Consider the following 26,957-nt stretch of genomic DNA (forward strand, 5'->3'; position numbering starts at 1 on the left):
TTGAAACATGTACAGTATACATAAGAACATACAAATGTAGGAGCAAAAGCGATCATTAACTGAAGGTATTTCCAACGAACATGTAACATATACAGCACACCAGGTTTCAGCCCTTTGAAATATCCAAGTCTGTCACCTGCCAGCTTCCCAGCGGGCAATGTGCTCTGCAGCTGTGAAATACGCATGCACACACACACACACACACACACACATACACACACACACACACACACACACACACACACATAAATACATGTCATACTCAACATGTTGAATATAAAAACAAAGAAGTGTGATTTGTGTCATAAACCCCCAAGTAATCCTTCAGTTTTATTCAAACATGACTATGAAGAAATTGTTAATGATGTACAACATGACGGAAAACAGTCCATGTTCAAACACAAACATACACATGAATGCACGGACAGTACTCTGGAGAAGCATAGTTTAGTGTCTGCCTCAGGCTGTGTGAAATCCCCTTATCATTTTATTACCAATTAACACAACACAGCAATGAAGGCTGAAAATTACTCTGATGGGGCGGAGGGCTCTGCGTGCTTTTAATCAGCTGAATTTATGCATTTCAACACTTTGTTGCTTCAGTGAAATTTAGTCTTTTATTTAAAGAATATGGAACAATATTCACCATAAGTTTAACTGTATTACTGACCTCTATACAAACTACCTTTGACATGATCCAGTCCTCAAGCCCTATCTTAATTATGATTATTAATGAGTCCTGTTTTACACAAACTGCAAAGAGGGAGACATTAAGAGGTCTTCAAAAAGCAGGTTCTACAAAAGTCATCCTAGCAACACTGCCCCCATTCAGAGCAGATCACACATTCAGCTAAGAGTGATCAATACCAGATTACCTACCAGCCACTTGCAAAGACACACTTAACCGAGCAAAACTAAACATCTGCCACCATCCCATTCCTTACGATCAATGTAAGTGGTATGTGTGTGTCTAAACACTGTGGGCCTTTGTGGAGCTGACATGTATCGATCGCTCAAAGGCTCTTGATGGCGAGCTCTGAGTGCCATTGATTTAGACAGAGTGCCATGTTTAAATGTGTAGGCAGGATCACGAGGAGATTTCAGTGTTGTATGCACGTCATTAATGGACATACTGGATTAATGTTTTACCCTTCACCTCATGGTGGTTATCGGTGACAAGGGGGCTATGAAATAGCTCATGTCAATTGTCCGGACACAGTAGAGCTTGAGTACAGCAGTTACTCAAACAAGCAGCCAATAATGTATCTAAAAAAAGAGAAAACAACAATTCTACCAGCCAAACAAATACAAAATATTGTAAGTAATATTTTTTATTCTAACGTAAAATCAAGTCACTCTGCGTAAAGTGTGACTCGTTCTCATCAAAAACTAGAACTGTGAGCAGACATTTCCAGTAAGGACATATTCATATATTCATGCATGTTCTTCTCCAGGGTTGGTGGATTAAACCAGAGCGGCGCTGAATGAATATTAGACTTCCTTTCTCCAGTAGGATGCTGCTTATGTTTCTCTGTGTGTGCTGGCTGTGTAATCAGGCAATTGTTTTGCTAACAGGTTAGCCATAAAATCCAGACAACTCACTGGTATATAAAGGTTGTGTTTTTGTGAGATTGTTTGTCTTTCTGCCCACTTGTGGTCATTAAAGCTTTCAATAAGGTGCAGCATCTTTTTCTAACATCTTCTTTAATACATACTTTTATACAGTATAATTGTTTGACTCTCTCTCATTGTCTTGTTTGTTGAAGCAGCAGTTTGAGCTCCAAGATGTGAGATTTCCTCATCATTGGTCAAAAATAGAGTACTCCAGTCTACGGTTCAGACACCATCCAGAACTGGGACTACATTTAAGCAGGAAAAGGTTGATGCTTGATGCTGGAACAATAACATGACAAAAGGCAAGTAACAACCATTACCACCAGGCTCGGACATGGAGGTCAGCTACTTTCCTCTCTTGACAAATTTGTCATGAGACAAACATGAGCTGCATTCTGTTCTGCCGGATCACATTAGGTGGTCAGCCATATGAAAGACAACTTTGCCTTCATCCACCAACACTTTCATTGACCTTACCCGGAAGAAGCCTTACCATGCTGGCAGATGTATCGATTCCGTGTTTTGCAGCGCTGATCGTTCCAGTTAAAGGCACTTGATGCCTGCAGCTCTACACAGTTTCCAAAGCTAGAGAGAGAAAGAGAAGGAGTCGGTGACTTACATTCAGTTAGATTTCTATTCTTACTCTGACTAAAGTTGCCAATTTTTAAAGTTTTGTTTGTGTGAATTTTTGTCCAAGTGGTAATACGACCAGCACAGGACACGGTAAATTTAATAGTGATTCAAAGACGACAAACGCATATTTTTGCCAAGAGGACAAGATAGACTAAACAGATTTAGTTAGATTTGACCTCAGTGAGCTGTGCTGAAAGAGCAAGATAGATAGATAGATAGATAGACAGATAGACAGCACAGAGAAAAAGGAAATAGGACACAGAGCAAAAGAGAGAGACCTCTAGTGGTCAGGGTGCAGGTTGCAGGTCAGTCATCACTATCATTATGTGGTTACTCCATATATAAAAATAAATTTCTTTAAGAAAACTTCAGCTTCAACAAGTGGTTGATGTCATTTAAAGACTATTTAAAAGCTGGATTTAAAAGCTTGTAATTCAAATTATTGTAGATTTATAGACAGATAAATCTGCAGATTAAAAAACTTTAAGCTCTCACAGAGAAATTAATCTTCTACCTTTCAGGTAATCTCTACTGATATAGGCCCTCTCTGTTTCTGATGTACTCTGCAGTGGCTTATTTCTGTTAGTAAATGTGGCTCTTACCCATGGTTGTCAGGTTGCCCAAAGGCAAAGCTGCTGAATCTTGAGATCTCACCTGTGTCCCATCGAAATGAGTCTTTCAGAGGCTTATATGTCAAACCTGTGAAGCAAAAACATTGCTGTTATATCGGTGCAGCATCTCCACCACCTGCACCTGGTGGTACATTTGGTCGGTACGACAGCAGAGTCTGCCACCTAATCTAGTAGTGCTGCCGGGTGTTAGAACACATTCTGATATTTCAACATTTATTTGGATGACTAAGATGAAACATTGTACCTATCCAGAAGTTTCGTGTCTCAAAGTCAGCGTTGGTGACCTCATTGCTGGTCTCCAGGCGACTGAGATAAAATGCCAGGATGTCCTGAACCTTCTGATTGTGGATCTGAGCTAGAATACCTCCTTGGTCCTGTTGGTTTAAACAAAGAAAAGGCCACACTGAAAGTAGAATGAAAGTCTTTATATGATGTTTTATATGATGTACTATGGCTGTAAAAAGCTTGTCTCACCCTCTCAGTGGGCAACACACACCTGCCTCTCACCTGACAGTGTCTCTTGGCTCCATAGTAGGTGTCAGCTTGTGGAGACACTGTGAAGCAATCTCCATCTATCATGACATCACAGCGGTGAAAGGGAAACTGCACTTTCTCTGTTAGGACACAACATTGACCATCCATCATGGATCAAGTTCAATGAACATATTTCAATATATTGTACATTTTTTTGAACCATTACAACAGAAAACTAAATTTATTTCTTACTGAGCCAGAAGCCACAGCACAGATTTAAAATTGTGCCACTTCTACTTGATGTATACTGTAAATATCATAAACCACTCATGATAAAATATCTTTGACACCTTCAACAAGTCAGTATGCTGGCATTTTCACCGTGTTTTCACCATTTCACCAGACTTTGCATCCCTTAATTTTATACTAATTTCCTGGAAGGTTTCGGAGTAATTTGCAGGTATGAAATGGTTTTAAGACATTTTCCAGAAAGGGTGGTACAGTGTGGTACAAATTATAAGACAAAAAATGGAAAAATGTGTTAAGTACCCAACTATAATATTTACGCTCATACAAAATTGTTAATTTGAAAAAAAAAAAAAGTATGAATTAGGCATGAGAGCATTTCCCATATACTACCAAATTACATAACTGTTTCAAAGAAATGTCCTGATAATGAACAGTTACACGACAGCTACTTTTAGGAAATTCTTGAAAAAAAATTCTGCTGTAGTTGGAAAAGTGTTATTGAAGCGAAATTGTTGTTCAATTAAAGAATGGTTAATAATCTAATTTATCAAGATTTTTTGTAAATTAACAACTATATATGAACCTAAGTATAATAAGTGGGTACTTACCAACTAAACCAACTTGACACTTTTTTCCATTTTTGGAAACATAAAGAAGCATATATACTGAAAGCACACCACACTCACCTGCACACTCAGCACCACCATAGCCAATATCGCACAAGCAAGAGCATTCTTCTTCTTTGAAACGACCGTGCACACATTGCACACTGCACCGCACTGGAAAAAAGACATTTACATTTTTAATAGTACAGTGAAATCTGCCTCTTTAGTTTGAATATCAAACTAGAAATATGCAACAGACCAATATTAACGGGGCTTGACACCCTTTTATACGATGTTAATACACATGATGTTGACTCGTACCCTGGCAGAAGCGTCCAGTAAACCCCTGATCACACTCGCACTTGCAGGATGAGATGTTAAGATGGCCGTGCTGACCGCAGCTCATGCGGCATGGGTTCCTTGGAATCTCTAATAAAAGCATCCATGTACACAAAAAACATAAACATAATCACACACACACACACACACATATCGCAGCTGTGACTACTGTGATGCTACAGTAGTTGAATGATATGAGCAGATTACACTGAAAATATTTTCATTTCAAATTAATGAAAAACTCTGCATATAAAGTATGGTGGAAAACGTGCAGATTGGATTATGCAGATTCAACTGCTTGCCAACCACAGGAATATGCAGAAATGCCCTTGAAGAGCATATTGGATAACCTATACTTACCATAGTAGTTGGTGTAAAATTGAAAACTCAAGCTTTATCTTTCAAAAGTACTATGACTATGACATGCATTTTCATTTCAATGACTTATGTTTAATACCAAAGAAATTCTTTCATGAAACCTCTTAATTTTTACTGTGAATATCTCACTGAGTGCTCCCTCAGAGAGATATTCTGGATGTCCAGTGACAGCTCAATTTGCTTCTGTAGCAATTTGTTCTGGCAGCTTTGGGGTGTAAAATATTGTCTTACCACACAATCCACCCACATGGTCCCACAGTCTAAAGCAGCCAGACATGGACGAGGTGCAGAGAGAGCAGTACAACCCTGTCTTATAGGGTATCACCAGCTGACCATTCACCTCCCAGTTGCCCCTGCAGTAACACAAATATACAATATAGTGCAGAACACATGTTTATACAGACCCAGTTTCTCTAGTGTGATGATACAGTGGATACAATCATCTAATATATTTGTACAATCACATTAAACACAGATATCCTAACGTTTTGTTTATGTAAGGCTGCAACTAACAATTATTTTCATTATCGATTAATTATTTTGCTGATTAATCGATTAATTGCTTTGTCTATATAATGTCCGAAAATAGTGAATAATTTCCATTATAATTTCAGAGTCAAAGGTGACATCTTTAAATGTCTTTTTTTGTCTGACCGACAATCCAAAACCCAAAGCTGATCATTTTACTATAATAAATGATGGAGAAAATCATGAAATATTCATACTTGAGAAGCTGAAACCAGGTAATTTGCTTTAAAAAATAACTAAAATGATTATTTGATTATAAAAATGTTGACGATTAATTTTCTGTCGATCAGCTAATCAATTAATTGATTAACTGTTGCAGCTCTACATTTAAGTATTGATATTTTTTAGCAATGTGATTTGAAAGCTTCAGTGCAGATTCATGTGATTTATCTGCATTGTCTGTATCTATTTTGTTAAAAACTAATTTCCTGTTTTTGAACTGTGCTGTTTCCAGTTCAATACAATATTCTCATTTTGGGGGAAAAAGTATGTAACTGTTACCCGGGGTAATAAGCACAGACAAACATCTCCCAGGGGTCTCCTTCTCTCAGACACAGATGGCTGGCACAGCCCACGTGACTTGAAGTGGCCCACACCAGCTGCGCAACAACAGAAGCATTAGACACACTACATCTGCATTTTTAAAAGAAAAACACGAAACATCTGATTGGGAGATACCTGTGTGTAGTGCTGACAAGTGGCATTCTCTCTACATTGTCCATTGAAGAAGAGGAAATCTTTTTCCTCCTCAAACCAAATGTCAGTGATGTCAGAAAATGAGGTGACACCATATGGAGAGAAATGTGTATTCCAGCCAATATGAGTGAAAGATGAGGAGTGTTGAGGGGAGGGGTCTGTGTGGCAGGACGCTGCTCTCTCCTTCGCAAGTAAGGCCAACTTCTCATTCCACTCCTACAGAAAAAGACAGTTATGTAATTCAATAATATTACCACATTTTTGTCATACATAGGCCTACTTAAGCCTTCTCTAGCATTACCTCACATGCACACAGAGGAGATCTACTGTTAACCAGACTGCAGCAGAAGCTAACAGTTAGATTGCTTTATTATACATGTACGCTTCAGAAGATGTTTCTCTTTCCATGTTTTTCCTTTAATTGTTTAAATACAGAAAGACTTTAATTTATTCCCCTACCGTTTTCAGGATTGGGGTCAAACAAACCACTATTCATTTTCTTTCTTTTTTTTAAACCTTTTTTTGTGCAGGACTATACAACATTTGTATCAAAGACAGATACAATTGCCTTTGTTCCATCATGGAACAAAGACATGTATTTTAATAAAGAAGTGGGCACCAAACCTGCTTGACCCGGAACAATAACACACACGCACATACCAGCAGGGAAACAAGTATACTGGAAAACAATGAAAACACATAATAATGAGGATGTTCAACAGCACATTAAGGTTGTACCTCTACTCATTAAAACAATAATAAAACAAAAAGGGAAAAAAGGAACAAAAAAAACTCACATTGCCACACCTTACCCCTCTACAATTAATTTATTAGGTTGGAATATCTGAAAACTTGGAAGTTTTCAAAACTACTCTTGATGTGCTTGGTGCTCCAGACCTTGTCAAATTCACTGGACCTTCCTTGGAGAGACGTATTTTCTCCAACTTAAGAAAGTATAGCACGTCCCGAATCCAATGTGTATGAGACAGGGGTTCAGGATATTTCCACTTCATTAGGATCAGTCTCATAGCCAGCAAAGTGGTAAAGATGATTACATTCTTTTGAGATAAAGAGAAAGAGGGTAAAGAGGCTGACACCCCAAAGAGAGCACTGAAAGGCTTAGGGTCCAGCTTTCTGCCCGGTATTTCAGACAAAGTATTAAAAATCATTGTCCAGAAGTTAAACAAGGATGGACAGAGTCAGAGCATATGTATAAGGTTGGCAGGGGCCTGATGACATCTGGAGACATCTTTGTAAATTTTAGATAGGCGAGCCTTGGTAAAGTAAGTGCATCACTTTACATTGTTTAAACCATGCTTCACACAAATACAGAAACTGTGCACTCTTCACAGAATCTCTCCCAAACCTCACACGATATTTCCTCTCCCAAATCTGTCTCCCATAATAACTAAATCAAATCAATCAAAAATGGTCCAACAGCTGTGAAAGGACGCAAAAACATAGTTAATTTATTAATCATTAAAGGATTAAACACCTGCATTGGACCACACAAAAAATGCACCATCAACTAAGGAAGGGGAAAATACATGATTAGAAAGGGGGCATTAATAGAGAATAAATGTAAACCAAAGTAACGCCTAAACTAAAACCAGATCTTAAGGGCCTTGATGATTAGCAAGGTAGAGGAATATCAAAGCTCTCATATTGTAGCCAGTAATTCAAAGATCTAATATTAGCGGCCCAATAGTAAAACAGTAAGTTTGTCCCCCTAGTGACTTAGGTCTCTGTAAGTACTGCTTGCACAGCCGTGGAGTTTTCTGGTTACAAATAAATTCTAAAAGTAATACTCCAACACTGTCCAATTTTCAGAAAAAGGTTTGAGGGAGGAAGAGCAGGATACATTGAAAGAGGTAGGAGAAGCAGGGCGGGACATTTATTTTGATGGAATTAACCTTTGCAGCTACCGATGGCTTAAGCAAAGACCAACAAGTAAAATCATTACAAGTTTGTGACAGGAAAGGTGCAAGATTGTCCTTACAAAAGTTCTCCAGAAAAACACTGACTCACAGATGGGCAAACGCACTGCAACAAGTTTGAATGGTAAATCAGACAATGGGTAATCTTGGGCTACCTTATTAACAACAAATAGTTCACTCTTACTGAGGTTCAATTTGTACCCAGAAATTTCACCAAAGGTTTTAAGTATTTCTAGAGCAGTGGGGATAGACAGAGAGAGGTTGGAAAGAAATGAGAGTAAATCATCTGCGTACAAGGAGGCCTTTTATTTCCACTCCATTCCTATGTACGCCAGAGATGTTGGGGTTGGTCCTAAGTGCAATTGAGAGGGGCTCGACGGCAATATTAAATAACAAGGGACTAGGGGGCAGCCCTGCCTAATGGATCGATACAAATTAAAATACTCTGAATTTGTATTATTAACTCTGACTAAGGCTTGAGGAGAAGAATAAAGCAATTTAATCCATGAAATAAAATTCCCCCCCAAAACCAAATTTTTTTTTTAAGAGCAAAAAAAGGTAATCCCACTCCACTCTATTAAATGCCTTCTCGGTGTCTTACAGTATCAAGGTTTCTGGAAGGGCAGAAGGAGAAGGATTATAAATCACATTAAACACGCACCTAAGGTTGAAAAAAGAGTGCCTATTTCAAATGAACCCAGTCTGGTTTGGGGAAATGATAGAAGGGAGGACTGATTCCAACCGCTGTGCCAATAATTTAGATAATAATTTAAAGTCAGCATTTAAAAGACTAACTGGGTGGTATGATGTGCATGAAAAGGGGTCTTTGCCTTAGTTAAGAATTAAAGAAATGGAGCTTGGGTTAGTGTCTGCGGGACGCAGACTGAGTTAAAAGATTCACTAATCATCTAAATAAGAGGGGGAGCAAATTTGTGTCAAAATGTCCTGTAAAACTCTGAGGGATAGCCCAGGATATTTCCCACTTTGTAATGAAGACACAGCTATTTCGAGCTCTTTAGCTGATATTGTTTTTTCTAATTCCTCAGCTGTCCTCTGTTCAAGCGTGGGAAGATTGATTACATCAAAGAAACTATTAAAGTCAGTAAGGGTTGAGTGTTGTTCAGATGAATAAAGTGAAGTATAAAATTCCTTCAACGCCTTATTGATTTCCAGGGGGATCAGCTTTTATGTCTGAGTTGGTTTTGAGCTTTGAGATTAGATGAGAAGAACAGGTCTGACGTAGACGATGTGCCAGCAGCTTGCTAGCTCTATCTCCCTGTTCATGAAATTTGGATCTTGGACGAAGCAAAAGCTCAGCGGTATATTGCAACATAATGACATCATATTCAGCCTGTAGGGCAATACGTTCTTCATACTCCTGGAGTTTGACATTTCGAGTAAGCCAAGTCCAATTGAGTGAGTCCAGTTATCAAGCTTCTTCCTTCGTCATTTATTCTGATGTGCAGCATGTGATATTATTTCCCCTCTAAGAAATGCCTTCAATACCTGGGGTTTTATTAACACTCAAAAAGAAGTCTATTTGCTGAGAGACAAAGGTAACAAAGTTAAATCCATCACAAACTCTGGCTGGTTAAATTTGTGGGTTTGTCCACAGCAAAGTGATGTGAAGCACCGTGGGATAACGAAGCCCAAACTTGATGTTAACACAAATGCAGCTCCTTCTTCACTTTAGCGAATGTAGCGTGCTTCTTGGCCACTGCCGGGGTAAAATCTGATCCTCCTGCCTTGTATGACAGAAGGGAAGCTTCTCTGGCTTCTCTGGCTCAATGTAAGATGTAGTGTCTGACCTGAAATAGGTTTACTCTGATGACCATTGGGCAAGGTGTTTCTCCATTTCTCAGCTTGGTGCACAAAGTAGGTCTTGCAGTAGCTGGACTGTAAAATCTATGGGGCAAGGACCCTCCAATCCCTTGGACAGACCCCTCAAGTGAATGTTGTTCCATCTTGTATGCCCCTCCAGGTCCTCACACTTCTTGGAAAGGGAATTGACTGCAGCGTTTAAGTGTGCTAACTGTGGCTCGGAGATCTGCTACCTGGTTGTTGTGGTCAGTAGCTGACTCCTCAGGCTCTTTAATAGTCTCCAAACATGAAAACTGTTCATGTTCAAATGGCTCCAGACCAGTCATTGGGAGCACTCTGACTGTCTGGTATTTTCCTGACCTTGAAACTCGCTTTGCGCATCTGTGTGGTATTTAGTGACCAGCACAGAGTGCATGGTGCACAAGTGGAAGGAGAGGTGCAGATAGGTGGAAGGTTCATTCAAACGAAGCAATGGACAGACAGATGTATTTTGGCTAAAATTTGGTCCTAGACGTTGTGCTAAAAACAGACGTCTCAGAACCACATCTAATTGTGGCACAACATCAATCTGCTAATACTTTGGTGATTTTATCAACAAGATCAAACTAAATGCTTCCTTCAGACGTACAGAAAAAACAGATTAATGCTTAAAATATAAATAATTTATTTCAATAAAACACTCTACAACCAAAAAATGGCACCGAAAATAACATTTAATGTTGTTAAAGCAGGAAAGTCAATAGTCTAAATCATTCTGCATTGATCTATAAATGAACGTGGGTGATTCTTACAGTATCTGCTGTTTTATCTGCTGCTTTATACTGTATGAAAAGCTTCTCCTTCAGTTCATTAGATCCCTGCTGCATCTGAAGGCTGCAGGACAGATATGTTGATAAATCCGCAGCCTCTCCCAGAGCGAAGTGCCATAACACATGGATGTTCACTGTGTTTACGTTCACTAAATCACCCGATGTCACCAGTCTGCAACAGTATAACCATACACACCTCTACACACATCAGACTGGTTAGTTACAATGCAATATTCTCCTTTTTTATGGGTTAGCAGGGCTCATTAGCCTCTTTTCCAACTTTTGCACTTGTGTGGTTAAAATTGGGCCCATAATCTCTCTTCTAACTGTCTCTGAGATTACTGAGTTGAAATCATCGGCTATTTCTGCTTGTATGTCATCCATCATCTGCTTAATGCTACATAATATAGCCGCATTAGCATCCTGTGGGGATCAGGTTCAGGTGACTGCCGAGGCTGGGTGCAGCCTGCCTTGGAGGCCTCCAATTTAGTTCAAGAAGATGACATTTATGACAATAGAGGGCAAAAAACAAGGTTGTTTTCAAAAGTGAAACTACTAAAATACATTGTATCGGTTATTAATGAAAACAGAGACAGAAAATATATGTAAAAATTACATTCCTAGGGAGAGACTGTAACACATGTCTACAACCTCCACACCCGTTGTCGGCCTCCACTATTCATTTTCTTTCTATCAGTTTATCTCAGAATATATTGTCATGTACAGTTTTGTCAGATTTGACCATTAATATTTAAAGTTGACAGATGGCCTTGTCACAGCCAGGTCATCTGTCAGTTGCTTCAGGTCACTCAGAAGCACATAAAACTTTTCCATCACTTTTCCAGCAAACATATTACTTATTCTTTTGCAAATTCATGTATATGAAGGCATTCTGATTATGTTTAATATTTTAATGCATATTTAATAGTTAAAACAGAACAGTTAATTAGTAATAACATCAATAATTACCAACAGGAAATGTATCATCATCTCATTTAATTGTTAAAAACAGTATTGGGGTCTGTTAGACTTGGAGCTGCACCTTAAGTCTTATATAAAGGTCATATTGTACTTTGTAGATACTGATTAAGACTGGATGAAAGAAAAACTCTTTGGCATGAAGGTCACTCCTAATAGTGCATGAGTGATTTTCTTTGCCCACTTAATCCTTTTTCAGGGGTCAAAGCCAATCATAGAGTATAGTGGGCAACAGACAGGGAGACTCTTTGGGCAAGCTGCCAGTCCACAGCAGGGCCAACAAACGCAGACTGACTGACACACTGTGTGGTGCAGAGGTATAAACACTTCACTGAGTGGCACGTTTTCCAAGGTTTGCAGTGGCAAACACAAGCTTTCCACAATCACGTGAAGGTATGAACGTCCCTTCAGTAAACTCTCACTGCTGGGAAGGATAACAACAAGGGGGTTTCAGATTCAAGCATTGAAGAAAAAAATAATCAAAGAATGGAATTAAACAGGAAAGGAGTGACAATGAATGAATAAATATTGTTTTTACATTACCAAATCTTTAAAGGACTTGGATTACAATTTTCTATATTTTTCTATTGTTAACAAATCTCATGTGTAGAGCCAAACCAACAATGAACTCATCCTATTTACAAGTATTGTCTGTGTATCCAAAGTCTGATATATGGTATTCCTCTGTGCCGTAGACCTCTATTGTTGTCCAAAGTAGTAGTAGTAGTACAAAGTCAAGAGGTTGTGATATGTAGCACAAGCTAGCAAAGTTCTGTAGATGGAACTGTGTTCCTGTACATGCACAAAGGTCTGCCTTGCACCGAACTACTCTCCAAAGACTTAAAACATGATTGCTGTTATTACTCTTTGGAACCATTTCTAAACAAACTACCATAACCAAATTCTTTGAGGGTGAAGGAACATGTCACCGAGTGCAGCAGTGTAGCTCACTGACATGTTTTTCATAGTTTCTGCATAACAGCAGAGGTCTTAGTTCCAAGAAGAACAATTTTATTGTGCATAATAATTTTCTTAGTTCAACTGACTTTCTTTTATTATTAAAAAAGGGTGTCAGGTGTCCTGTTGGTATTTCTATTCCTATCTTCCCTGTCACTGCCCAGTCTGTACTATCTATTAAAAGGTGGAACATCAAAACAATCTATTAGAAAGTAAGGTCTGTCCAACAACTTTTTGTGTGTGGTTTGACAGATTAAGGACGATAGATGTCAGAGGTATATGACACTGATGTGTGTGAGGTGGAGAAAGGCTGAGCCCCCTAGAGTTCATTGTTCACTCTGCTCTCTGATGTCAGGCACCCAAAGTCATCGGCTCTCACTTTGATGCCACCAGAGGGGTATAAGGTCACCGGGCAATATTTCATCCAAGACATTTCATTTTAAAGCATGTCATGTTGGATCAACTGTGTGATTTGAATGTCTCACTAATCTCAAGAAAGATGTGTTTATATTCTGTTTTGCCTTCTTTGTAGCGCCATCACCAACTAGCTATACTGTTATATTGAATTAGGTAAATTAATGAAGCAGCGTATTTTGTCCTGAAGCTCTGCAAATCAGCTTTTTCTCGCGCAAACCACAATGAAATCAAGCGTTGGAGCTTTGGGAAGCAGGGAAGAGATTAATGAGATAAAATCTCCCAAACAGAGGCCATGATTTACATATCAAAAGTAAATACTGAACTTTAATTTCTGCCTCTGCGAGTGATGGTATGACCTCATAATACTCCTTAGCCTCAAGAGCTCAAGGAAAACTAACAGACGGGGCATTGGGTAAGAAAGGGAGGAGCATCATTTATTCCTAAAATTTTGGTATTTTATCTCATTCTGAAAGCAAAGCCTAAAGGGCTATATTATAATCATTTCAACACAATCTCAGCACAATGCTTGAGTGAGGGGAAAAAAAAACCCTTATTCAGATATTCACAAACACAGCCGAAGCCTTGAGCCTTTTAACGTTTATCAGTAAAGCTCTTTAATATGCCTCTTCAGCTCGGCAAAGCCTCCTCTGAGGGTTTTCACAGGGAAATTACCTGTAATACCGCAGTTGTGAATGCAGAATGATTATCCACATCCTCTTTTTCTCATTACGGCCTTATCAGTTGAGAACAGTTCTCCGAGGCTGAGGAGCAGTCGAAGAAAGGGGCTCAGTCTGTATGGGTGGCTTTGAGGATGTAATCTATGACAAAGTGACAGTTTGCCCTGGCACAAATCTCATATTAGGCCCGCAGGATATACGTATAGTGCATTGGGAGTTTCATAATCCATCGTTACCTCCTGGTCATAATCGCAAGCAGGCGAGACAGTTGTGCAAGTAAGTACTGTAAGGCGAAGCAATAGATGAAATAAGATAGGGAGGGAAATTAGCTCAGATGTTGTACAGAGAGTGGGATTAGAAAAAAACCTGAGTCAAAAATTAATATTAGGAATTGCTGCACATTCAGCAGCACCTTACCATGACCCTGCAAAACATGCACTCTGTCATATTTATAATGGACACTTTTTGAACAGTATGTTAATTATATGTATTAATGCAAAAGTATTAACAGACTAATAAATTAAATATGTTATTATGTTTAATTCTTATTCTGGTTTTAAAAATAAATTTAATTACTTGCCATCATTTCAATACTCTAAGCATGCTTAATTGATTTTGACTTGATTCAAACTGTCCACACTATCATCCCTCTGCCGGCAGAAGAGCAGAACGAATGGTGCACAGCGCTGCACTAACGCTACTATTTCACACTGCTGAGACGAGAAGAAGACAGCTTAACTGAAAACCTTTGTTATCCATGCTTTGTTTCATTATTTCAGTTTTGAAAAAGAAAAGCCACAAAGTAGCGTATACAATTACAGCAGATGTATTAGCAAGAAGACAGATACTGCTTCATCTTGATATAGTTTTGAAAAATAAATATTTTTTGTAAAAAAAAAAAAAAATGGCACAAAAATTTGCACAGGGTCAAATTAAATGTATCTCCTCAAGTGTGCTTCCTGGTTGTAGATGATCCACAACTGTGGACCATCAACATTTTAAGGATTATGAAGTGCAGTTACACAGACTGCAGTAAGACCATTGTGTTTTGCCTGTGACTATGTTGTTACCTGGCTATTATTATGATTGTCACCATCACCATCATCATTTTTCTCTGGGCCTTGTATTGGCAGCTAAAAGTTAGTTTGAATTCAAAAACATATTTTTTGCAACATGTGGCCAAATATCTTCCACTAAAGTAAAAAAACAGTAAGTCTTTATAAGAGACAAACGTTTTCTCCAGAGACAGTAAAGCACCAGCAGCATGGACAGTGCACCATCTACAGTTCTTAACAAGAGTGTTAACAAACAGATAGCCTAATGTTAGACTGTCTTAAACACACATTTAGATGTCAGCATTCATACCATTCACACAGACAGAAAGAATAAAACAGACAATAGATGCCACAAACCATTTTTTGCATGTTAGCTGCCATTGGTTTGACCCGGCTGCGCAGTCTATTGTGTTGGGCAACAATCTGCAAGTGCTCCTTCACCCCAAGCCCTAGAAGAAAACAGAAAAGCTCATTTACTATACCTCTACTGCCATTGCTATGGCAACGAAATGCAAATCTGTTAGGCGGGCAGTTTGAGTGTCTGTCAGAGATGGCTGGAGTATGAGCTGATACAGTTTCACTCACAATTCAACTCAGAAGTAATTGGGTGACGAAAGTTCAGCACAAAGTTTCAATCCAAACATGAAACAATATTCTTGTTTTTGAGTGAACAAGCATCCCAGAACAAAAATGCCTAACCATGTGTTGTTCTATAACACATCACATACACCAATATATAAACTCAGGATGCTTTGAAGTTATATTACTGAATGTTTTACTTACATTTTGTCTTTGAGACACACAAAATAAATCCTATACTGCATTAAACGGGGCCTGAACTAATTAGTGTGACTTAGGTTACATATTCATTCATTCCTGATATTTTGGACTTGTCTTTAGTCCATTAAGCATCAAATTCATTGTTGTTCTACTCCTTGAAGTTACTTGCTACATATCAGCACATTTCACTGAAAAGTCCAACCCTATAGGAATTCAGCTCCCCAGTGATGGGTTAATGCTGGCAAAACACCATCAAAATGGTAATTTGTTAAGCTGATGCCAAACGTCTGCAGTACAGCAGCCAGTGACGGAAAAGTTGAGCTGTTGGTCTTTTGCCAGATGGATTTAGACAGAACTATGAACAGTGAAAAAACAGTGAGTCTACAGCTTAAAGGATTGTCACCCGATTGCCAACATATGGATAAAAACTTCCAATATACGCTCAGAAATGCATTCCTTTATGTTTACTTACTTTAAACATGTTCGACTAACCACAATTACTGTAATATACAAAACCATCAAAATTAAATTTCACAGTTTAAAAACTGGGTAAACTGATGAAGCGAGTTCATCATCATCATAAGGCTACAACTCTCGTGGACACCTGACTCGTGCACAGTTTAAAGTGTGTTTACCGGTGGATTTGAGGTCCGGTGCGTCCGTGTTAATCCGGTTCGCGTTGATAAACGAGGACAGAAAAGTCAAAACGACAAACAGATCCAATCGGCGGGGGGCTCTTACAGACCCCATGATGAACTCCGCAAGTGTCTCCAACACCAGTGACCACTCGATTACGGATATTCTGCCTCCTGCTCTTCTCCTCCCTCTTTTCCCTCTTTTCTCCTCACCAGCTTTCATCTGCGCACAGCACATATCTGTCATCATCAAAACATCGCTATGGAGTGAATTAGTGTAGCCAATGTAGGACACTTAAGCTCAAATGCATCTTTCTCTTTTTCTACCATATGCTAATGAATAGGACTGCTGTCAAATTAAACCTGGAGAGTAACTGAAATCAAAATACTTCACACATGTGGTGTCATAGCTTGGGGCAGAGCAATCTTCCAACAGGAAGTACTTGCTGTGAAGTTCAGTCAAAGAAGTCACAAAGGATTTTCACTATTTTAATATTAAGGATATAAATTTGTCATAAATGAAGCAATGTTGCTAATTGTTATTATCAGACTGTTCATGATATATTAATGCCTCAAAATATGCTATAATGTGGTGAAAACATGTTTCATATTTTTTATTTCAGTCAGTTGGCCCTCTTTGAAAGATGTGGTTTGAAATGTGGGACAGTCATGTATGTTATTAAATTGGTAAAAATGTGTTTAAGTACATTAAATGTGCAATACCAATTGTTATTCAGGGGATTAGTCTTGTAATGCTTAATTTAACTTATTTGAGGCAGGCTGCATAATATCATACATTACTATACCATCTGTAACAGCAAAAACATTGTAATTACTGAAATGACCAAATGTGGTGTTACTGACCAGAGAAGTTAAGGTGATTTAGACCTTTCAGCCTCCTAGTGAGTGCCCCAGATTTCAGCCTGAACTGCCCCACATTAGGAAATGCACATAAACTTGGACATTTTAGCACAAGGAACACTTTTATATTTTCCATTTCTTCTCGTAGTGTAAAATTTGCAATCACTTTTCTGATATGATTAGAAAACACCTTGGGAATTTCAGAATAGTATTGGGTGCAGGTAAAATGTATTGGCTTCATATCAAAATATATTGCTGAAGTGCCAATTTCAGAAATTGTCCCACATTACTCTAATTCACCCTACCTACTGTGGTTAGTGTGTCTTTAACTTTTTAATATCCTGTTATATTAATGTTGCTGTAATCATTCTTTTTGGAAAGCAGGGCCACACTAAAAGATGTATTTGCTGTTGCAAGTGCCTGCCCCAAAGTTAGTCTAGTGCATTTTGCAGTGTGCATGAAATTGCGCCTTAAAGAGGGGGATCATTTATTTTCAATTTCAATAACCATTCCCCTTTTTCACATACTGTATATAGTTTTAAAATATAATTTTAGAAAGAGACACTTACTGTCTGCAGGTTCACATCATCCACATGCAGAATAATCTAAAACATTCAGACTGCCCTCTCCTTTTAAGAGTATACGAATGAATGTTTTAGGTTGTGATACCACCAGAATATGCAATTAAATGAAATAAAAACTAGTATGCTTTTCATAACTCTCTCTGAATACCTGGATTTTCTTTTTCATATATTTTATTCAGTCAACTGCGGTTTATGAGGCTTTTGAGCAATCATCAAGAGAAAAATAGTTTACACACTATTTTAATATCTCAGTAAACATAGTTAAGACAAAGATAAAAATATTATAAAATATATCATATGGCCTTAATGGCAGCAGGGAGTAATGAAAGAAGTATTAATACTTTTACTTAAATAAAAGTAGAAATACCACAATGTAAGAACGCTCCAATACAAGTAAAAGGCCTGCATTCAAAATTTCACTTGACTTAAAGTACAATAGTATATGTATTGAAGTATCAAAGCAACAATATCCATTATGCAGAATATCCCCTTGTTATTATTATTATTATTATTATTATTATTATTATTATTATTATTATTATTATTATTATTATTATTATTATTATTATATATGGTTATTATAAGTATAATGGAAATACTAGTTAAGTACAGAACTGGACCTAAGGACAGTACTTAAGTAAATTTACACAAAAATACTTAGTTTGCCTACTTTCCGCCACTGACAACAGGTGCCAGACAGTCACTGGGGACAAAAGCATATGGCTTAATCATATCTGTCGTCACTTCCCGATCTTGGCGACAGAGAGAAAGGTTTACTCTGACGCATGGTTGATCATGCGTGTTCATCATTGTTAAATGGGGGAAAGTTTGTTTTGAGGGAATGAGGATCATCATTCAGATGAATCAAGAGATGACGCTTCATACCGGAGCTAAGGACGGCCTGAGGTGCAGGAGGTCAATTTAATTTTTGAGTAAATTGTGTTTGCAGGTATTAAAATGTAGATAAACATGACATAGAAAAAACTAAAGTGGTACAAAAGTACTAGATATGTCTGGAAAGGTACAGGATGGTGCTGCTTCTGTTTAGACATGGTGACCGTGTTTTTCAATGGTCCCACTGTGGGAAGCATGAATCATAAATCTGCACATTGTGAGATGATTCAGTGTCTGCAGTCATCACAATAGCCTCAGACTCATTCTTCTGTGGGTTGAATGTGTTTTGCACTGAGGATTCAGTCCCCAGGCTGTCCAGTTATTTCTTATCTCTTTGATTTTGCTGCATCAGAAGGGACTGCCTGACCTCTGGTTGAGCCAAATGACAGCTGTGCACACAGTCTGTTCTGGGCTCAGACAGACATGGCCACCCACTAAGATGATTTCTCAGGTAAATCCAGCCTCCAAAGAAAATACTGTAAGCTCCTTCCTGCTTCAGCTCAAAGCAGTATTCAAGAGTCTGAACCTCCTCATCACTATTTTAACTGCAGAGGTGTTGGCTGCACACACGGAAGACAGAAGTCCATCTGAACAGTAGAGATTTTTCTGTGCAGCAGCGTGGTTCAGTTGCAGAAACATACTGAGACAAATCACTACCATTTGATTTAAATGATCAGATTCTGTCTCAACATGTCACACTTCAATATTCTCAAGAGCAGATTCAGGAAAGTGTCTTTGCCCACACAAAGACGCAGCTATGTTTCACTATATTCCACCCGACATATGATATAAAAACAACTTGGTATCTTATGCTGTATATACACTACTGCTATTAACATTTAAATTCAGCTCCCTTGCTGCGTTGGGGGGATATTTTGTGATTTAGTGATGGTATCAGATATCATAAAAAATTAAGGAATCTTTAAGTAACATCTATAAGTTGCCATTTTATCTGCCTAATGTATATAAAGGGAAATTAAACACCCTCTACCTGCCATCTCCACCCACCATGCTGTATTCCACACATTGTCATAATGTAGACATGCAGGGATGATCATTTGTTTGCAACCTGATAGTAATTTGTGTGGTTTTGTACAGTCTAATATACAGGTACAGTACTGAAATGCATATACATGCACACTATATATATTCCTGTAGAGGGTATAGCTTCTCTGTAGTTTCTCTCTGTCATTTGCAATGAGCATTATATTCATCACTGGCAGCCAATGCACCATACTGACTTTCAGATTGAGTTGGCAGATGTTGGTCAGATGAGTGGCTTTGAGTGTAAAAATATTTTTAAGAATAGAAATAAATGGGAAGAGGTATATTATCATCTTTCATAATGTTGGCTTGCTGCTGTAAACAAACCAACAGCATCAGAAAACATTAAAAGCTTGTGATAACAGATAATATAATCCTGTGTTCCAAATTTTGCTGCTGATACCCTTTTGTTTGCATTTTGCAAAGCACACAGCGTGGTCAAAGTATTATTTGTGTGTGCCCTTCAGATCCAGGACACGCCTCTTTATAAACAACATATAAACTAAGCTGCTTTCAGGGAGGAAGTTGAAGTACAGGGATAATAATGTGGTCACATTTTTCTTAACGTCTCTTTCTCTGATTGGCTCCTGAAGAGTAAACCCTACATTCCGCAGCAGTTTGCTGCAGCAGCTTTTCCACTGCCAAGTGTGGTCTTTCACTCACCTGGAGTCTTTGCTCACTCTGTGGGCTGCCCACTCCAAGTTCACACTGCTTCTCACTTCGCACATTTGATTGCCGGCTGCACATTGGATTGAGGTTTGTGGAAACATGTTTGCGTCAGCTGCAACTGTCATCACTTTGCTGAGTTTCTGTTCGCTGCATCCTACTTTTGGACAGGTGAGTGAGCGCACAGGACATTTTGTTATTGTCTAATGAGCGAATGAATGATAAGGGCTGAAGTAGGGTGCCTTGGTTTATATTGTATTTCAGTTTAAAGCTTTGAAATATGTTCACAAAACAGTTATATCTTTGATTACAATATGCCACATAATAACTATCATGCATGGCTTAAAAGGCAAAAAACTCAAAACCGAATAATGTCTCTCTCCTCTGAAGTACACAACAGGTCCTAATGTGAATGTCCTTTGGCATAACGCACCAAAATTTTGACAAAGCAAACCTTGAGTCACACTGACTTTGCACGCAAGCTACAGGAACAAGGCCCCAAAGGCTCCGATCTATGAATGCATTCAATATATCTGTGCTGTGCTTCAATGCAGTCTAGCTACAAAATTACAAAAAAATACTGCATCTGTCTATGAATGACTCTCAGTAGACCTTTGCATGCATGTCTGTATGTATTTGTTTCTGTGTTACTCAGAGTGTCTTATATGTAATGTGTGTTTGAGAGAAAGAGACGAAGATTGGTTAAAAGTGTCAGTAACATTTTAATAGAACTGTACTGTAACTTCAAGCTCCAACACTGCATGCCTCCTACATACTGTAGTAACGTGACCCAGCACCCAACATGAAGCCATGGGAAATGTCGCTTAGCACAGGCAGAAAGAGGTCTTTGACAACTACACTATAAACAGCAGACACCCCCTCGCCTGACTGAAGTCTCTCCAAACCTCAGTTCTGTCCAAATCAGAAAGGTGTTTTCAACAAATATTGACTCTTCTTACATAACTCTTGCTGGATGAAAACACTAATTGGTTGTCTGAAAACATGCATGAGAGGACAGAGGAGAATGACACTGTTGAATGAAGGAGAGTAATGAGGGAGAAAACATGGGTGGAAAACAAGTTACTGCCACACCCTCGCCCCTCCAGCCAATAGAAAGGGACGTTGTTGATGCAGGTGTTTATGCTGAGGGCGTTTTTATACCTGACTGACTGACCCCATACCTTAAATCTACCACATAATAAAGAACAAGTGATTATCCATTATGCAAGTTAAACAGCTTTTGCTGATTTCATGCACTTTCCTAAAATAACACATGGAAGTTACATAACTTTGTGTAATGAAGATTTTTAACCTCCTCACCAGGCCACACCCAAAAACCACATCACAAGAATAGTAAACTGGTAACTTTCAGAGTCGCTCTCTGTGTTTATGACTGAGTTACAGTATCTGGTTCGGAGAGGAGGAGGGTCCTGCATGCAAATATGAAGTGGCCAAACATACTCTGATCCTGCAGCATTTACTCCACCATCTAACAGCACCGCCTCTGTACTGCACAGGCCTTCAAGTGCACTCCTTCAGCAGACTTTCATTTGTTTACATGCAGCAGAGCTGACTCTGTGTTTGAGGTTTTGGTCAGTATGAGATATAACTCTACTTTTAATTAAAAGCACAATAAAGTAATAAAGCTGTAGATTTACTTAAGTAGAGTAACCTCTAACATTTATGGCCATCAGGATTTTTTCCTTACAAGCATAACGCTGATTATGCACACAGAAAAAAAACATGCAGGTGGATGTAGGGCTACAACTAATGATTAATAAATTAGTTGTTTGGTCTATAAAATGTCAGAAAATGGTGAAAATTTGTGCTCAGATGTCCTCCTTTGTCCCGACCGACAGTCCACAACCAACCAGTCCACAAAGATATTTAGTTTATTGTCACAGAAGAATAAAGAAACCAGAAAATCTACACATTTGAGAAGCTGGAACCAGAGAATTTTGATATTTTTTTCTTTAAAATGACTCAAAACAATTAATCGATTATCAAAATAGTTGATGAGTCATTTTCTGTTGTTCGACTAATCGATTAATTGACTATTATGGCTCACACGCTACTACTGTATATAACAATCTTTTCGTTGAGTCTGAATGAATGAATGGAAATGTTCAAATAAAAGGAAAATGAGCTGTCCAGTGAATACATCAGTGACATCACAGACTCATGATTCTGTGGGTTCTGTGTGTTCTCACTTTGGGAGAGTTTTCTGTGTTGACAAATATTTTTTTAGCTTACCTGAGCCAGAGGAGTAGCTTTTCTGTATTCATAAATTCAGCAGCATTCCTTTTTAAGAAAAAGGCACAAAAGGTGTTTCTGTAGCTTATAAGATCCAAATAGTAACTGCACCTTGCTTGTAAATGCTGCTAGGACTTAGAAGAACACAGTGTTAACAAAAATTATGATAAAATAAAGAAATATCACCTTATTTCAATATTATTGAATGACTTATGATTAGGCAGTGGCAATGAATGAAAATTCCGTATTTGATACACTGTAACATAGATTTTTTGTGATATTGCCGGTGAATTATGTCATCTTCAAACAAGTCGTTGTGAAATACTAAATCAACACTTAATAAAATTAGTTGTCCCATCTCTTTTATCCAGGACTGTCCTAGTAGACAGGAAATACAGGGATCTCTGAAGCAGGTCCAGAAGCTTCTCTCAGCCCATGAAGCTTCGTACATGCAGAGTTTACGCAACCTGAAGAAGAAAATAAACCTGCTGCAGAGCAGTGCAGCAAAGCAGACTACAAGAGTCATCAACAGTAAGCATAACCTTCAGAATTACTGATTTGTTGAAATATTAAATGTTAAAATATTTTCCATTCTGCTTTTTTACCACTCCTTAAAATTCCAACAGGTACCTGCCCAAAATTGGATGCACCCATCAATGGGAGGAAACTCGGCAGATCACACAGCATGGGCCATGAGGTTCACTTCCTGTGTGACCCCGGCTATGAACTGGTGGGATCAGAGAGCAGGGTTTGTCAGGAAAGCTTGACCTGGAGCGGGCAGCAGCCCACCTGCCGAGGTGAAAGACCAGTTTTGGTTCTATTTCCTGGATGGTCACTTTCTCCTTTCCTTCCTAATCATCCTCTTCCCTCCGGTCTCTCTCCTCTTCCTCACCCTGACCATCACTCATCCTGTTATCTAACCCACCGATCACTTGTACAACCCTGTCATCATCCTCTTTGTAACCTCCCCCACTCCTGCTCTCTATTGCCATTCCTCTTTTGTGCATCATTCATGTCACCAATGTATGTAGAGATACATTTCATATATTGACCCGTGATCATATTTCTTTTTTTATGTACTTTGGTCAATGTCCAGGGAGCTTATTGAATGCTATGACATGTGATATTCCGACCTGAATGTCCTCTGACAGCTTGCTAACTTTGAGATAGCAGCTCAAAGACTGTTTGATCAAGACAGGGCATCCCCTAAACTTTGGCTGCACCTAACATTAACCCATCTGCTCCATTCTTTCCTTATTCACTCTCTTACCACATATATGACATGATGTCATGTTCTCTGAAGTTTAAGCAGCAAAGATATTGGGTTGCCTATGTCCTTATACCACAGACAGGTTCAAACATTTCCTCAGTTCCAGCATTTCCTCGTTCTGCCTTTTCCCTTAGACATCAATGAGTGTGCGTCCTCCCCCTGCCTGAATGGTGGGACGTGTGTGGATGAAGTGAACCAGTTCTCTTGTGTCTGTGCCAAAGGCTGGGCTGGAGCCACCTGCCAGAGCCCCATGCCAACATGTAGGTATAATACACTACATACTCAGACCACACACACCTAATGGAGATCTTTTTTTTTACATCACTATCTTACTACTGTTCAAATTCAGATAAGTAAATTTAAGACTCACTGGATTGCATTAAATGGTTCCTTTTAATTTTGGGTCCTACATATAACAAATAAGTATTTAAGACAACATTTATCTGCAGAGCACATTTTTTTCCATCTAGTATCCAAATCCCTCTAGTCTGCTAAAGGAGATTACACTGGCCAGTGGTTTGGCTTGCCAATACAAGCGAACATACCACAAAGTGGTTTTATTGAATTCCAGCCCGAAGTCCAAGACGGTGCTGGTTGAGTGGCAGCGGTCTACTATGAATCTCTGGGGCCACGTTTGTTTTGTTTCCACAATATTTCCACACTAATGTAGAGTAGACAGACTGAACACCTGTGTGGGCTTTTTCTAGCCTTTCTGGCAACCCACAAATCATCATGTTACAGTCATGACTAGACTCACTCACCTGGTTGGTGCATGGTGACAAACCCGCAAAAGTAGAGACAAAGCTGTCTCTACTAAAAGTAACATGACACCATGTGCTATTTTTATGGATAAATCAAAGCTGATATCAGAATTTTTACATTGTGATTTTGACTTTTCTGTCACATTTCATCAATTAATAACTGAATGAATGAACATGCCCGACCCCCAAGGAAAGATACAGAGATACAGATACAGAGTCACAGCACTGAAAATATTATAGCAGGCGAGTTACGACCATTGCTTACCACTCCTCTTTTCTGTCTTCCTCGTTCAGTCTTTGTCACCATGACAAACACCTCTGCCGCCACCTCCCCAGCCACCGCTGCTGCTGCTACTTTACCAGCTGCCACCACTGGGCCCTTTGTTCGTCCATCACGTTGCACTATGGTTCAGGGGACCACCCACTGCACCTGTGAGCCAGGATACACCATCTCTGGCAGAGACAGCAACATCTGCACTGGTACGACTAATACCTGCCCTGTAACCAAACCTAAAATACAAATTTATAGTTCCACACAGGAACCATGTTAAGTGCATGTGTGTGTTGTGCATTTCAGATATAGATGAATGTGAGCTGTTCCATAACGGACAGGCTGGGAGGCTATGTTTACATGCTTGTATTAACACCCCTGGAGGATACCGCTGTTCCTGTCCTGTTGGATACAATGTGACCCGTGATGGGCGCAGCTGCAAAGGTGTTCTGCTGTGTTTTGTTTTGCTATAACCTCATTTTTTAGTTTACAAAATCTGTTCCCAACATTACATAAAGCATTCCACAAGATAGTTTCTGGAAACTGTGCAGTGGAATTGCCGGTATTCTACTTGTACTCAAGTTTCTTCAAAAGTAGCGCCTTCATTTCCAGTTCACTACAAATAAAACTGAGATGTAAATTCTCATACAGTATGAGTGATTTCCCAACTAACTTTTTTGTTCAAATCAATGTTTCTCTTTGTTTCTGTTTGTGTCATAGACATTGATGAGTGTGCCACCAGACAAAACAACTGCACAAAGGACCAGACGTGCATTAACACATACGGTGGTTTCCAGTGTGTCCGCGTGGACTGCCCCAAAATCCCTAATGCTACATATGTCAAAACATCACCTATGTAAGAATTATCCTTAATCTTTTTTTTTTAAGTTGAATGTCACTCCCCATTGTCCAAATATGGGTGATTTTTCATTTGAGATGTACAGTAACAAATAGATACAGGGATCAAATTTTACACCAAATTAAAACTTTGACAGTATCACTAGTGTTTCCTGAAACTGATCCTTGGATTAAGACTGTTTCAGCTATCTTCCTCAGCTTTCACTTGTTATTCTTTTTTTCAGGCGCTGTGAACGTAACCCCTGCCCTGTGGACAACAAGGCATGTCCTCAGACCCCAAACTCCTTTTCCTACCATTACCTGGCTGTTGTATCCAACCTGTCAGCTCCCCGCGTCATGTTCCGGGTTTCAGCGTTGCGTCCCATGGGTGACACGCTTCGCTTCTCCCTGCTGGGGGGAAGGCAAGCTCGGCGCCACTTCACAGTCCAGCGTTCAGACCGTCTGACAGGTCAGCTGATGTTGGTGAGCCCCGTGCAGGGCCCTGCCACTCTTGAGGCTGAAGTGGAGATGAGCGAGCTGGAGAAACGAGTCCAGCTGGGGAGGTACATCACCAAAGTCACCATGTTTGTTTCCCCATATGAGTTTTAAAAAAAAAAGAAGAATGAGAGGGAACACACTTAGGGCCAAAGAGCACAAGGGTCAAACAAACGGCTGGTATGGATTTAGCTAAGGACTCTACACTTGGTCATTGATGTGTGATAATCTGATGTAACATGGTGATCATATTTAAAGTCACCTGTACTTTTACTAAAGGAGCTGCTGCAGCCAGATGTCAAAAGTGTATTAAAGTAAGCATAAACCAGCATATTGACTCTCAGGTGATGGTGGAACAACACCACTGTTTTAAACAGCTGTATGCAAGAAATGTTATAGAATATGGGTTCTTCAGAGGTATTGGTATAGAAATGCAAATTGAGTGATGTATTTTTGGGTGACTTAACAGGAGTTTTGTATGGATTAACCAAAACATATTTATTGCAGAAAGATAGAAATGAGTGCAGGAGGAATAACAAGTAAATTACATGATGTAGCAGACTGTAAACTAGCAGTTGATTGAAGGATACTTGAAGTAAGCTGAACCAGAAAAGATGTAGACAGTCCACCCTCAAAGCAAGTGCTATTTTTTTAAATGACAAGTCCTGCCATCAGCGGACATTTATGTTATGTGTACTATACATGTAATCATGATGTGTGAAAATTTTGTAATCCTCTTTAATATCATGTTTTATCTATATTCTGGTGCAACTATGATATTCTTGCTTCTTAAACAATCATTAAAAC

The 26,957-nt window shown here is 39.0% G+C and overlaps 2 protein-coding genes across 7 annotated transcripts; one reads left to right on the forward strand and one right to left on the reverse strand.

The window, feature by feature from the left end:
* Positions 1–26,062, reverse strand: LOC121895521 (C-type lectin domain family 18 member A-like). 6 transcript variants are annotated; one of them, XR_006095792.1, is made up of 13 exons: positions 24,813–24,892; positions 16,215–16,437; positions 15,157–15,248; positions 6,131–6,364; positions 5,954–6,051; positions 5,156–5,277; positions 4,529–4,636; positions 4,289–4,381; positions 3,387–3,493; positions 3,124–3,253; positions 2,902–2,946; positions 2,108–2,199; positions 1–170 (listed from the first exon to the last, which is right to left on the reverse strand). XR_006095792.1 is itself a non-coding variant. In XM_042408737.1 (13 exons), the coding sequence occupies exons 1-13, from the start codon at positions 24,852–24,854 to the stop codon at positions 133–135; spliced, it is 1,476 nt and encodes a 491-aa protein (XP_042264671.1). In that variant the 5' UTR covers positions 24,855–24,892; the 3' UTR covers positions 1–132. The 6 variants fall into 6 exon arrangements, 5 of the variants coding, with proteins under 5 accessions (XP_042264671.1, XP_042264692.1, XP_042264682.1 ...); XM_042408737.1 differs by having other exon boundaries at positions 2,850–2,946; XM_042408758.1 differs by lacking the exon at positions 24,813–24,892 and adding an exon at positions 16,604–16,636 and having other exon boundaries at positions 2,850–2,946.
* On the forward strand, positions 20,155–26,864 carry LOC121895539 (fibulin-7). Its single transcript, XM_042408784.1, has 8 exons — positions 20,155–20,434; positions 22,888–23,047; positions 23,143–23,313; positions 23,921–24,046; positions 24,842–25,027; positions 25,125–25,262; positions 25,539–25,674; positions 25,901–26,864. Exons 1-8 carry the CDS (start codon positions 20,366–20,368, stop codon positions 26,262–26,264), a joined length of 1,350 nt encoding a protein of 449 aa, XP_042264718.1. The 5' UTR covers positions 20,155–20,365; the 3' UTR covers positions 26,265–26,864.
* The last annotated feature ends 93 nt before the right edge of the window (positions 26,865–26,957 follow it).

This window comes from Thunnus maccoyii, chromosome 1 (assembly GCF_910596095.1).
Source record: "Thunnus maccoyii chromosome 1, fThuMac1.1, whole genome shotgun sequence".
NCBI lineage: Eukaryota > Metazoa > Chordata > Actinopteri > Scombriformes > Scombridae > Thunnus > Thunnus maccoyii.

Bases quoted from the DNA above. Each gene is read 5' to 3' on its own strand.
- LOC121895539 (XM_042408784.1), top strand. From the start codon at position 20,366: ATGTTTGCGTCAGCTGCAACTGTCATCACTTTGCTGAGTTTCTGTTCG. The intron at 20,435-22,887 runs GTGAGTGAGCGC...TCTTTTATCCAG, and splicing joins TGCATCCTACTTTTGGACAG to GACTGTCCTAGTAGACAGGA. The intron at 25,263-25,538 runs GTGTTCTGCTGT...TTTGTGTCATAG, and splicing joins TGATGGGCGCAGCTGCAAAG to ACATTGATGAGTGTGCCACC.
- LOC121895521 (XM_042408737.1), bottom strand. From the start codon at position 24,854: ATGGTGACAAAGACTGAACGAGGAAGACAGAAAAGAGGAGTG. The intron at 16,438-24,812 runs GTAAGCAATGGT...TGCTGTGCGCAG, and splicing joins GAAGACAGAAAAGAGGAGTG to ATGAAAGCTGGTGAGGAGAA. The intron at 15,249-16,214 runs GTAAACACACTT...GTTTTCTTCTAG, and splicing joins ACCGGACCTCAAATCCACCG to GGCTTGGGGTGAAGGAGCAC.